The 13,181-nt window shown below is 38.6% G+C and overlaps 1 protein-coding gene across 2 annotated transcripts in view; it reads left to right on the top strand.

Moving 5' to 3' along the window:
• Window positions 1-13,181, top strand: part of lgi1b (leucine-rich, glioma inactivated 1b) — a 29,661-nt gene that overhangs the window by 14,461 nt on the left and 2,019 nt on the right. The window contains exons 2-9 of one of the 2 annotated variants that reach the window (XM_036572168.1): window positions 2,847-2,911; window positions 5,617-5,687; window positions 6,474-6,545; window positions 8,721-8,792; window positions 9,275-9,346; window positions 9,432-9,503; window positions 9,602-9,771; window positions 12,888-13,052. In XM_036572168.1, the coding sequence (XP_036428061.1) occupies window positions 2,885-2,911; window positions 5,617-5,687; window positions 6,474-6,545; window positions 8,721-8,792; window positions 9,275-9,346; window positions 9,432-9,503; window positions 9,602-9,771; window positions 12,888-13,052 (721 nt within the window). In that variant the 5' untranslated portion in view covers window positions 2,847-2,884. Of the gene's footprint in view, window positions 1-2,846; window positions 2,912-5,616; window positions 5,688-5,918; window positions 6,317-6,473; window positions 6,546-8,720; window positions 8,793-9,274; window positions 9,347-9,431; window positions 9,504-9,601; window positions 9,772-12,887; window positions 13,053-13,181 lie in introns of those variants that run through there. The other variant, XM_036572167.1, reaches the window with a different exon arrangement.

Below are 13,181 nucleotides of genomic sequence, written 5' to 3'. Positions count from 1 at the left end.
CCTACTTTTGCAAACCTGTCCTAAGTTTTTTATCCAATCCTCACACTGGTATCAAACTATCTGCAAGACCCTGAACCTTTAATAATTACAAATATTGACCTTTGTAAACAACAAGGCTGCCACATGCCAGATAATCTCTCTGGATTAGAGTGTTGCTGACTGAAACAACAAAAACTCATAAAGGCATGGTCTGATTTTAATAAAACTTGAAAGGCTTTTGTGTGAAACAATTCTGAGTAAGCCTGCCAATTTTGGCTCTTGTGTGTCAGTAGGGGGTGCTATTTAAGCTCAGTAGCTCGTTTCTCAGCATCCCTACATCTGATGAAGCTGAAAATGTTTTGTGTGCTGCATCTTTGAGCTTTTTAAAAGTGGGTTTTTAAAGATGACCTGATAATTGGAAAACTGTGGCCACCATTAGCCAATCAACATGCAGCATGCATTGCGCAGGCTTACCATTGACCAATCATCATGAAACTTTAATAGTGTGTTTATGTAGGGACACTTAGTTGGTTCTCAATTTTCCAACAGTCTAATAAAGTATGTCTCCTACATCATTTCACTTGAGTGCATGAAACTGGATTCAAATAATGCAATTTAGTGAGCCTAATAACTTTGCAATTATAAATATTTTCATAAAATGTATTTCTTTCAACATAAACTGTTTGAAAACAGCCCATTATAAAACTAGTCTTAGCATTTTTATCCAATCATTTCAAAATTGGTCTTAAAACAATCTCTGGTATCTGTAGGTAAATAATTATCAAAAATGTTTGTTTTTTTGCCCATCATAGTTGCCACATATTAATAAATCATTGCAGCCTTGGCTCGTCTGAATTACAGTACCAAAGCTCGAATGTTGTCTCATTGTCTCAAAATGTAAACCTGTTATATGAACAGAGATTCAGATAAGGAAGGCAAAATCTGACCCAGACTGGCCTTCAGGGAGCACTACAGCACTCTGTGACTCTGCGAGCGGCTGTAAGGCTCTGTCAGCACTGCGTTGACTGTATGTCAATAATATGGTGGCTGCAACAAGCGTGATGTCAGTCGAATGCTATCTTTAGTATAATCATGTCTGTTGTCTGCAAGTACTGCAGCAACTGTCTAATCACCATATAGCTAGCCCACCCATTGATGGGGCCCCATGTGTCAAACACAAGGCCTGCGGGCCAGATTAGGCATCAATAACATATTGATTAGCGGGAAAATAATGTTTCTTGAATCTATTTTCTTTTTTTTTTGCTGCTAATCCACAGTGTGTGACATAGCACACTTGAACCCAGCAGTGAGCGAAGCAGCGGTATGTGCCCAGCAGCATCCTCATGGTGAGCGAAGTGCACATTATCTGAAAGTGTGATTACATGTTTGATCAACAACCAAGACGAGGACGTGACAATGAAATCAGCTTCAAATAGAAATATGGATTTTATAAGCTTTAGTGTCCATGTTAAATATGGAATGACCATAAATTGTTAAAGTGTGCCAACATTAGCTTAGTGCTAACATACTGTTAGAAACTGTATAGGGGGCTAGCAACAAGTAGAATTATTGTAAAAGTTTGACTGAGTTTTCGTACTTATGGCCCAAACTCTTCAGTTTTTCTAGTTCAAATAGCTGCTGGTTTGTACATTGTTATTTGATTCCACACCACTGATAGCATGTTTGCAAGTTTGCTTCGGTCCCAGGCCAAAACCTTGACCAATTCATGCTGCACTGAAAATTTAGATGTACCTGACATCATCCAACTAAGGATATTTATGTAGTGCCTCCAAGTGGGAAACTGTTTTTCTAATAAAACTAAGACCTGTAAAACCAAGACAGCTGTCTATTTCCTCCCATTGATCGTGACAGTCTCTGACTTTATTATAATATTATTATTACGGTCTACTTGTTCACTTGCAAGGTCGCTATGTATTATATTAACGTGAGATCTTTTGGATCAAAGTCGGAGTTGGCGTGTGGTGTAACATACGATAAAATAAAGAATGGGCACACAGTATTTCTGTGAAATGTTCAGTGTGGTTCCTGTGTTTTTCCTTAATTTCCATGTTAGAAGCTAGGCCAGTTTTAGCTTTAGCCCCCTTTCCCAAATAGACCCGCAAAGGCTGAACTGAAACGAGACGGTCTGCTCTGCGGCAGTTTGCATCATAGCACCGCGGTTCCTGCCCTAACCGTTGCGTCATGAAACGTCACTCTTGTGAAGTTATTTTAAAGTTCTTGAAAGATGAAGCCAAAAACTTTGATTTTATTTTATTTTATTTTTTTTATTTATTAGAGCTGGAGATGCTTTTCTCTGTCTGCTCCTTGCTTCCTAAAACAAAACAAAACATCAGCATAAGCTTTGCTTCAGACCTCATTGGCTTTTTTTAACATCTGTATCATTAGCTATTCGACTCATTTTAAACCCAATACTTACTTTTAAAAGTGTTTCCTCAGCCACTGTTCACTCCTCTGTTGATTCCGCCGTGTTTTCGAATCTTTGCCAACATGCAATGAACCTCAGGATATGTTGGCTGGTGAAGGATTCTTGGCCGCATATGAATGAGCCTTCGAAATGGGACAGCCTAGTCGCACCGCTGTGATGCAATCGGCCTTCAAATGCCGCCGCTGAAGGATGCAGCCCCTGAATTGGGACACAGCTTATAACACTATTTTTTTTACTGTAAGTTAATTGTAGTGAAAAGTTTCCTCAACCTGTAGATTGAAATTAAGAGGCTGCAGCAAAGCCCAGTCAGATGAGAATTTTACCAGTTCAAACCAAAAGTTTATTGACTGATCTCTCATTATTCCCCTGAGTCCTTGTCAATCTGAGTTTAATTTAAAAAATAATGTGTTACTAAATACAGAAAGAGAGAGAGCAAGAAAGAAGCTGAAGGAGACCGACATGTCTGAGGAAGCAGATCTGATGGAGGTAAGTAATTAAGAAGAAAGCGAGGGAGAGTTGTTTAAGCTTTCAAATAAAATGTATACCATAATTAATTGAACCTAACTGAGAAAATATTTGTCACCATGACAATGAAATTGTATTGCCTAGCTTATTAAACATGCCTACAGAGTGAAATCACACTATATGAGACTGAACTGAACTATACTATACTATGTATTTGTATAATATTTTTAGGATGTTGCAGCGTATCTACAACCCCAATTCCAAAAAAGTTGGGACGTTGTGTAAAATGTAAATAAATATAAATAAAAACAATGCAATGATTTGCAAATCTCCCGTATTTTATTCACAATAGAGCATAGAGCACATATCAGATGTTGAAAGTGAAACATTTTACCATTTCATGAAAAACATTTACTCATTTAAAACTTGATGGCAGCGACGCATCTCAAGTTAGGACAGCATCATGTCTACCATTGTGTAGCATCCCCTCTTTTTAACAGTGTGTAAACATCTCAGAAGTGAGGAGAAAATTGCTGGAGTTTTGGGAGAGGAATGTTGTCCCATTCTTGTCTGATGTAGGATTCTAGCTGCTCAACAGTCCTGGTTGTTCATTGCTGGATTTTTCATTTCAAGATGCACCAAATGTTTTCTATTGGTGAAAGTCTGGACTGCAGGCAGGCCAGTTCAGCACTCGAACTCTTCTTCTGCAAAGCCATGCTGTTGTGATGGATGCAGTATGTGGTTTAGCATTGTCTTGTTGAAATAAACAAGGCTTTCCCTGTAAGGGACATTGTCTGGACCTTCATGGATGCTGGCTTTTTAACTGTGTGCTAATAACAAGCTGGGAGGTATTGCGTGCTAGCTTGGAGGATGCAGTGTCCATTATTTCCAAAAAGAATTTCAAATTTTGATTTATTGGACCACAGGACACGTTTCCACTTCACCTCAGTCCATCTTAAATGAGCTTGGGCCCAGAGAAGTTGGTGGCATTTCTGGATCCTGTTTATATATGGTTTCTTCTTTGCATGATACAGCTTTCAGTGTTCCTGAGCCCAGGCAGTGATTTCCAGTACAGAATCATGCCTGTTTTTAATGCAGTGCTGTCTGAGGGCCTGAAGATCACAAGCAACCAATATTGACCATCGGCCTTGTCCCTTGCGTACAGGGATTTCTCCAGATTCACTGAATCTTTTGATGATATTATGTACTGTAGATGGTGGGATATTCAAAGTCTTCCATTTTACATTGAGGAAAAGTTTTCTGAAATTGTTCGACAATTTTTAGATGCAGTTTTTCTCAGATTGGTGAACCACTGCCCATCTTTGCTTCTGATAAACTTTGCCTTCTTAAAATTTTATATCCAGTCATGTAACTTAGTTGCAAATTGCTCCTCCAGCTGTTTTTTTATTAATACCACATATGTTTCCAGCCTTTTGTTGCTCCCATCCCAACTTTTTTGAGATGCATTGCTGCCATCAAGTTCTAAATGAGTTAATGTTTTTTCATGAAATGGTAAAATGCCTCACTTTCAACATCTGATATGTGTTCTATGTTCTATTGTGAATAAAATATGGGTCTATGAGATTTGCAAATCATTGCATTCTGTTTTTATTCATGTTTATTTACATTTTACACAGCATCCCAACTTTTTTGGAACTGGAGTTGTAAGAGAGAGGAGATAGACTTGCCTGATTTTAGTACCTTTGGTTGATCTTTGTCTATAAGTGGATGAATATTGTATTTAAGTCATACCAGCTCTGTGCTTAATACAGACTATAAAGAGACAGATATACTGTGTGCCAATTCGACCAAATAGCCATTTTTGATCGATTTTCTCACTGGTGCTACTCTGAAAGCTCATGAACAAACATCTTGGTGCCATTAAAAAAAATTTCCCCCAAACCCCCCCCAGTACAAACTTAGCCCCCATCCATAAACCTCTAGTGACGTCCATGGAGTATAATAACGTGGTTACTAATAAAGAACATGCTTTGAGTTTAATGATATAAATAGGCTATCTAGCGTATATTTTTTTGTGGATATGCAGGTCTTTTTCACTCACTCTGACATATTCTAACGCTTTAGCAACCAGAAACAAACCTATACACTATACAGTCTTGTTTTTGTCACAAATCGAAAGGAATCAGTCAGGGGTTTGGGAGCGTTGTTGTAAGAGCAGAACAGCCAGTGTCTTATTCTGTAAACTGTCCTAGATGAAGAGAACAGCAGCACATTAAACATTTGGACAGAAACTTTACTGTTCTCAAACAAAGAAGCTGAACAAAGAGCAGTCCGTACAGAGGTCTCCATAACTGCCACATATAAAATATTAAAGTGCTGCATAGCCTGTTGTATAAAATTATTATACCATCATTATTATATTAAAACAACAATAACAATAAATGTATAATAATATGTGATATCTATAACATAAATTATGTAATCATTATATCATCATGATATACATTATATTATACATTATATAATAATTACATCATAATTTGACTGTATTTAATTAACGTTCATATTTTTATCATATCACAATAATAATTCTTATTCCATGATTATTTTCATATAAACTACAATACTACTAGTAGTGCAACAACAACTAATAATAATAGTAATAATAATAATAATAATAATAATAATAATGATAACAACATGTTTTTACATACATTTTATCTTTATTATTGTACCTTTTATTTGTATTCTTTGCTCCTGTGAAGGCCACGAGAAAGAACAACGGCAGTGGGAATAAAGACGCTCACATTACCCTCCCCCTGTCTCATGGACACAGGTGCGTTTCATCCTCATGAATATTCTAATCAGCCTTCATCACTTATTCATGAGCTGCTGCAGAAACAAAAACAGCCCATTGGTCGTCCTCGTGCGCGCATCTCCGGCGACAATTGCGCAACTTCGACTTTATATTGTATCTGATACGTCAGTAAACATTAGCGTGGTTGGGATTTCTACACACTAGTCACTCAGTTCATTTAGATTTGATCATTGTTCGCTGTGGATGCGGACTTATTTTCGCTAAGCTGGAGTCTCGCTGTGCTCATGTGGCCGAGACCAGCCTCTCTGGAACGAATCGCTCGGATGGGCGCCTCGCCTCTGCATTCATTATCCAACACAAACCCGTTTGATTTAAGTCTCCTTCGCAGTTGAATACCGAGGTGCATCCCAGCAGCTCGACCCCTCCACATTTCCACCGGCTCTGGGGATAAAAGACCGCGGCGGAATGGTGTTCCGTGCAAAGCGTCTCTCTCTGGCTCTGTGGCTCGCCTTTAGCTTGCTCTTAGCCGAGAGCCGAAGAGGAAAGCAGCCGAGATGCCCGCAGGGATGCACTTGCACCAAAGATAATGCGTTGTGTGAAAACCTCAGATCCGTTCCTCACAGCTTCCCACCAGACGTCGTCTCCTTGTGAGTTTTTCCTTGCACGTATTCCGCTATACAAGCAGCCGTCAGCACGTGTGGACGCTTGAGAGCCTCAGGCAAGACGTTTGAATCGAAGCGAAAGCTAAAAGCTCCGTTGTTCGTGTTTTAATGCTGTTTTGGTGTTTTGTTTTACTGCCAACAGATCATTTGTGAAGTCTGGATTCAGCCAAATTGCAGCGGGAAGCTTCCTTCACACGCCGTCCCTTCAGCTCCTGTGAGTAACGTTAGATGGTCATTTGTTATTGTTTTACGTGGTCTCAATTATAAAAGGCTGATCGCCATGTTAAGTGTTGAGATGTCTGTACTGGCCGATCACTGCCTGTTCCCTCCCCTCAGAGGGTTTTCTATGGGGCATTATGCTCCGTGACCAATTCTCTGAAGTGCTTAAAGCTGGTGTGGAAATTATGCAATGCGGCTGCTCAATAGAGGGGCCATTGCCTTAACCTCGTGATGAGCAAATACTTAAGTGTTTCGTTGACACCGAGGCACCCAGAACCTCGAGAGTGTTGGGACAAAAACACATTCAAACACAGTAAGTTTAGTCATGAACTACTGGCATGATGGGCCAGCGTTTAAAATGAACCAGTGAACAATGGCCTTCAGGTCTGGGTGCTGGAATAGGAACGGAATCCCAAAATCCTGATCAGTCCCACCCAGAAGATCGATTACTAGGGATGAGTATTATTAGGATTTGATCGATACAGATACTGCTTATCGATTCTGATACTTTATTGATACTCTTATTAATACAACCCAATTTCCAAAAAAGTTGGAAGCTGTGCAAAATGTAAATAAAAGCAAAATGCAATGATGTGCAAATCATTTAAATCCTATATTTCATTGAAAATAGTACAAAGACAACAAATCAAATGTTAAACTGAGAAATTATTGTTTTTTGAAAAAAATGTGTCTATTTTGAATTTGATGCCAACAACAAGTTCCAAAAAGGTTGGGGCAGAGTCATGTTTACCACTGTGTTTCATCACCTCTTCTTTTATCAGCACTCTGTAAGCAATTGGGAACAGAGGAGACACTGCTATAGTTCTGAAACTGAAATGTTTTCCTGTTCTTGTTTGATATAGGTTTTCAGCTTCTCAACAGTTCGGGGTCTCCTTTGTCATATTTTCCATTTCATTATGTGCCAGATGTTATCAGGTGACAGGTCTGGACTGCAGGCAGGCCAGTTTATCACCCGGCTCTTTTAATATGAAGTAACGCTGTTGTAATACATGCAGAATGTGGTTTGGCATTGACTTGCTGAAATAATCAAGGCCTTCCCTGAAAAAGACGTTGTCTGGATGGCAGCATATGTTGCCAAAACATGTATATATTGTTCAGCATTAATGGTGCCTTCACAGATATGCATGTCACCCATGCCATGTGCACTAATGCACCCCTATACCATCATGAATACTGGCTTTTTTACTGTGCACTGATAACAAGCCTGAGTGGTCTTTATCCCAGAGGACACAGTGTCCATGATTTCCAAAAAGAATTTCAAATGTTGATTCGTCAGACCACAGAACACTTTTCCACTTCACCTCAGTCCATCAGGAGCGTTTCTGGATCCTGTTTATATGTGGTTTCTCCTTTGCATTTTAGAGTTTTAGCGTGCATTTTGTGGATGCAGCGATGGACTGTTTTCACAGACAATGGTTTTCAGAAGTGTTCCTGCGCCCATGCAGTGATTTCCACTACAGAATCATGTCTGTTTGTAATGCAGTGCCACCTGAGGGGCCATAGATCGTTGCCAGCAAATACTGGTTTTTGGCCTTTTCCCTTACATACAGAGATTTCTCCAGATTCTCTGAATCTTTTAATGTTATTCTGTACTGCAGATGATGAAAAGCAAAAGTTCTTTGCTATTTTATGTTGAGAAACGTTATTCTCGAATTATTGCAATATTTGATCATCTGAGTGGTGAACCCCTCCTCATCTTTACTTCTGAAAGACTCAGCCTCTCTGAGATGCTCTTTTTATAGCCAGTCATGTTACTGGCCTGTTGCCAATTAACCACCAGGTATTTTTTAAGCTTTACACAACTTTATCAGCCTTTTGTTGCCCCCGTCACAACTTTTTTGGAACGTGTTGTTGGCATCAAATTCAAAATGGGTTTCAACATTTGATATGTTGTGTTTGTACTATTTTCAATTAAATATAGAATTTACATAATTTGCACATTATTGCATTTTGTTTTTATTTACAGCATCACAACTTTTTGGAAATTGGGTGGTAATATTAATTATTGCCGTCTTCGTCTGCCGTACTGCCACATTCATAGGGAACTTTTTTATCAAACAATTGCTTAAAACCCCAAAGTTTAGAGGGGATATTAAACATTAACGCATGTATGTGACGCTGCTAACTAAAGCTTTGATTTTGCTTACAGCTTGTTTACAGCAAACTCGTTTGAGTCTATTGATGAAGATGCTTTCCAGGGACTACCACATCTGGAATATCTGTGAGTCGAATCGGCATTTATTGCTTCTCATGTGCAGGACTGTGCAAAAGTCAGAGACAAAACCCTTCATTTATGTAATTTCCAGTCAGAGCAGCTATTAAGTACAAATTATTCATTTTTAGCATCAGAAAAATAGCAGAAAACATATTTAATAGAAAGGTCCACAGAAGCCTTAACAACTAAATATGATTGCACATTTTTCAATATTAAGTATGTTCATCCTTTGCCTTTATTACTGCTTCATTTATTTGGTGCACTTCCTTTTAGATCTTGCACATTGTTTAGGAATCCTATTTTCTCTGTATCTGTTTTCCTTTCCTCTTTCTTATGCAACTGATTTATCTTGTATCTAATCTCAGAAATCCATTTCTCCAGAGAAATGAAAACTGTGTATATAAGTTATTTTTACTAGAAGTTAAATAAATGCACCCTTCAGTAAACACAATTATGCAAGTGAAAGTAACTACAGCACTTGATTTCAGGTTTATTGAAAACAACAAAATCGAGTCAGTATCACCTCAGGCCTTCAGAGGTTTGAAATCCCTGTTACATCTGTAAGTATAACAGTGTTCTTGTGTACTTTATTGCAATTCTTATTTATTTAAATACACTAATATTTTGGTTTGAACTTTTTATCAGGAGCCTTGCCTATAATAACCTTGAGACATTACCCAAAGATGTTTTCAAGGGTATGGATGCCTTAACAAAAGTGTAGGTTTTTCAGCTTTCACAAATTGGGACAACCACAATCAGACATACAGTCTGCCTACACAATGTTCAAGGTTTCACCGGACAATCTATTCCAACAGGGATCTTCGAGGAAACATGTTCAACTGTGACTGTAAGCTGAAATGGCTGATCGAATGGATGTATAATACCAACGCAACAGTGGACCAAATATACTGCAGCGGGCCTCCACTTTATCAGGGGAAGAAGATCAATGACCTGGTGCCACAGTCCTTTGACTGCATAACGGCAGGTGAAGAGCCATTCCTTTCACACATTCCTGACATTGCTGTTAATGCTGCCACACATGTAAAGATAAAAACCTTTAGAAAGTGTAATGATTGATATAACGAACCCCGAGAAACTTGATGATAACTTGCACAGAGCTACAGTGAGAAGTCAGGAACCACCCAAGGATACAAGATGCTTTATTTTAGATTGATCTTATCAATACCACTATATGTTAAACCAGTGTGTTTTCCTACACAGTTAAAAGAAAGTGTCTGTCTGAAAACACTGAAACTGATGGTAACTGAGCTGCCACTGAAAAAGGTACCTTGAAACACATGGGTCTGTGTATCTGTACATGGTGTACTGAAATTCAGTGACCTCAGTGTTTGAAAACAGTAATAGTGGTGAAAAATGTACCAAAATATTAGTGTTCTGAAACACCAAATGGTGTTTTGGGCTCCTTAAAATTGAGCTTTAGCTCTTCATTGGGAGTTTATTAGCCCTGATCATCTGTGTATTCACCTTAGCTGCGTTCCAAAGCCTTGGCTGCATTTCTTGGCCGCTATGTCATAGCAGGCCCTTCCAAAGATACTTGCCTCATCTGCATATAAGCATACGACACATAATGCTTATAAGCATAACAACTTCTAGATAAACTCTAGACAAATGCATTGTACATATAGCTGATTACTTGTATACTTGTATAGACGCAGACAGTGTCACTGCAGGCTAAACTTCAGGGTTCATGTTCACAAAACACCTTGAGAAGAATCAGTTTAACCATCATAAGTACAGAAAAATCTGATCTGAGATCACATCTCTCGCTCAGGACTGTTGTTAATACCAGCCCTAAGAAGGAAGACAATATTTCTCAGTATCTCAGATTCACTTGGATAATCGATCAAACGCCAGTGAAAGTGTCCTGGACAGAAATATAACAGGAAGCATTTGAAATCTGTAAGGCTTAAGCTGTAACCAGGCTAGGCCTGTTCAGCCTATGCTCATGTTAGCATCTGTGAGATAACACTGGGCTGGTATTCAGAGAGCAATCCTGAGTTTGTGGACTGATCTCAGTACACATATTTATGATGGTCAAGGTCACATGGTTGACATTTAACCTACATTAAAAATGACAGATATTGCATTTGTATTCTCTCTTTGACTGATGAAATGGATTCAATTGTAATTTCTTTGCTTCTAATATTTTGTCGCTCTGAGAGCTCCCTATTGGTCTTAGTTCCAGCTATTTGCAGATTGAGTGTGTCTTTCCTCTGTGTTATTATCTTTCCCTCATCCTACCTTTCCTTTTGATTGCTTATCCCTCCTGATTTTATCTAACTGTAGTGGTCCATTATACAGGGTGATTCAAAAAGATTAATCTGATTTCAAAGCGCCATATTTTTACAACCGTGAGGTGCCTAGGAACCAATCACATACCAATTGAAAGAGGGGGAAGATGGCTCCCAGTAGATGGCTCCCTTCAGTCTGCGAGGAGATGGAGACCCCTAAGCAGAAAGAGTTCTGCGTTCTCCACTTCAATAAGAGTGAATCAGTCATAACTGTGCAGCGTGATTTTCGGCAGTGAACTTCCAACAGCTCAGAGCGTTCGTCATTGGTTTCACAGCACTGGATGATCTCCGAAATCGCATTGAAAGAGCTGTGAGTACAGTGACACCCGACATGCTCAATGGAGTATGGGATGAATTTGACTATGGTGTTGATGTTGTCTGTACAGCTGGAGGAGGTTCATATTGAGCACTTAAAATTACATAATAAACTTTATGCTCACTTAAACCATTTACAGTTCACTGCATTGTTCTGTAATGATTTAAAAGTGAAATAAATCATTTTGAAATCAAATGCATCTTTTTGAATCACACTGTATAATGTACTCACTGTAAGAGTTGGTCATGGTGAAAAGTCAGTTAATCCTTTTTTAATCTATGAGTATGTTTTTTTTTTGTTTTTTTTTGCAGTTTTGATGCTTTAGGTGTTTGTGTTCATTTAAAACAAAAACAGTCTACACACAAATAGTCCAAGGAAGCTAAGATTTTTTTGTCAAGAGCTCCCGTTTCCTGAATCAAATGCATGCAGCTGACATTGATACGGATATTGTTGAGTTGCAAATGCTGTGGATATACATTAAAACAATGCCTTATTTCAACCTTGTACAAATATTGCTGAGCAATGGTGTAACAGACATAAAACAGCCAGGTGAGTTGTGCTGAGTGGTCATGAAGGTTTACAGGAGCCTAACAATAATAGAATAGCAGCTGCAAGCCAACAGTGGTCGTCTGGTATAGAATGTGCAGCTGGAATTTGTTCCAGCGTTTACTTCAGACGTGAGTCCGTCAAACAGTATTTGTTTATTTGCCTGTTTGTTTGATTTATTCATTCACTCATTTATCCTTCCACAGACTGATGGTATCAACCCTGACAGTAGGGTTTCCAGCCAATTAGAAAGAGTTTGATTACTTCACTGGGAAAAACACAGTTTTAGCATTTCACAGCACCATTTCTGGTGTCTGGTACATGAACGTATCAACATCAACATATGAACACAACATACATATTCAGGCACTCTTAATTTTTTACTGTATCAAGGAATAAATTGTATTGAGACACCACCTTATTAAATTCAATGTCAAATCGAATTTTGAATTTTGTTTCACTGGTAGTATATAATATACCAGTATTAAATATGAATTTACCAATAATCTGCAAACACATACACTAGATGGCTAAAAGTACGTGGGCACCTCTTGTGATTGGTAGATTTAGGCCCAATCGCATTTCTGATTTTTACCCCTACCCCTTGTTTTTGAGTGTCTTGTGGTTGAAATCTGACCTATGAAATGGGACAACCCTCAAGTAATAAAGAACAATACTTCATTAACAGGCTACACTATCGATTTTTTTATACATGTGAAGAAAAAGAAAAAAGACATTAAACTAAGATAATACAATGGTTATTGTAATTTTTAACAGAGAAAATACTAACATTTGTAGGTTTTTTGGTTGCTTGCACAGCCATCTTCCTGGTTTTTCTTTTCTTTCCTCATAACACTCCATTTGGAGTGTCTCTGAAAAACTTTTGGCTTCAGCGTGTCCCTCACCACAATCATTTTTCTGTTGCAGAGTTTGTTTCCATCAAGACCCTCAAGTTTGAATCCATTTCCGTAGAGGCCTTCACCTTTGGGAATGATCAGTATGCTGTGTTTGCTCAACCTTTTGCTGGAACATGCAGTTTCATGGAATGGGATCATGTCAACATGGAGTTTAGAGCCTACGACAACATAGAGAGTGAGAGCCACCAAAACACTCTATAGTAGGGCTGTTGTGTCCCTGTGATGATACTGGCAGCTGATAGTAGGGTGGATGAATCTGAGAGTAACAAAAATGCTTAAAGTAATACTTCAGCCAAAACTGAAC

This window comes from Colossoma macropomum, unplaced genomic scaffold (genome assembly GCF_904425465.1).
Source record: "Colossoma macropomum unplaced genomic scaffold, Colossoma_macropomum, whole genome shotgun sequence".
Lineage (NCBI taxonomy): Eukaryota > Metazoa > Chordata > Actinopteri > Characiformes > Serrasalmidae > Colossoma > Colossoma macropomum.
This window is presented reverse-complemented; position numbering and strand designations above follow the sequence as displayed.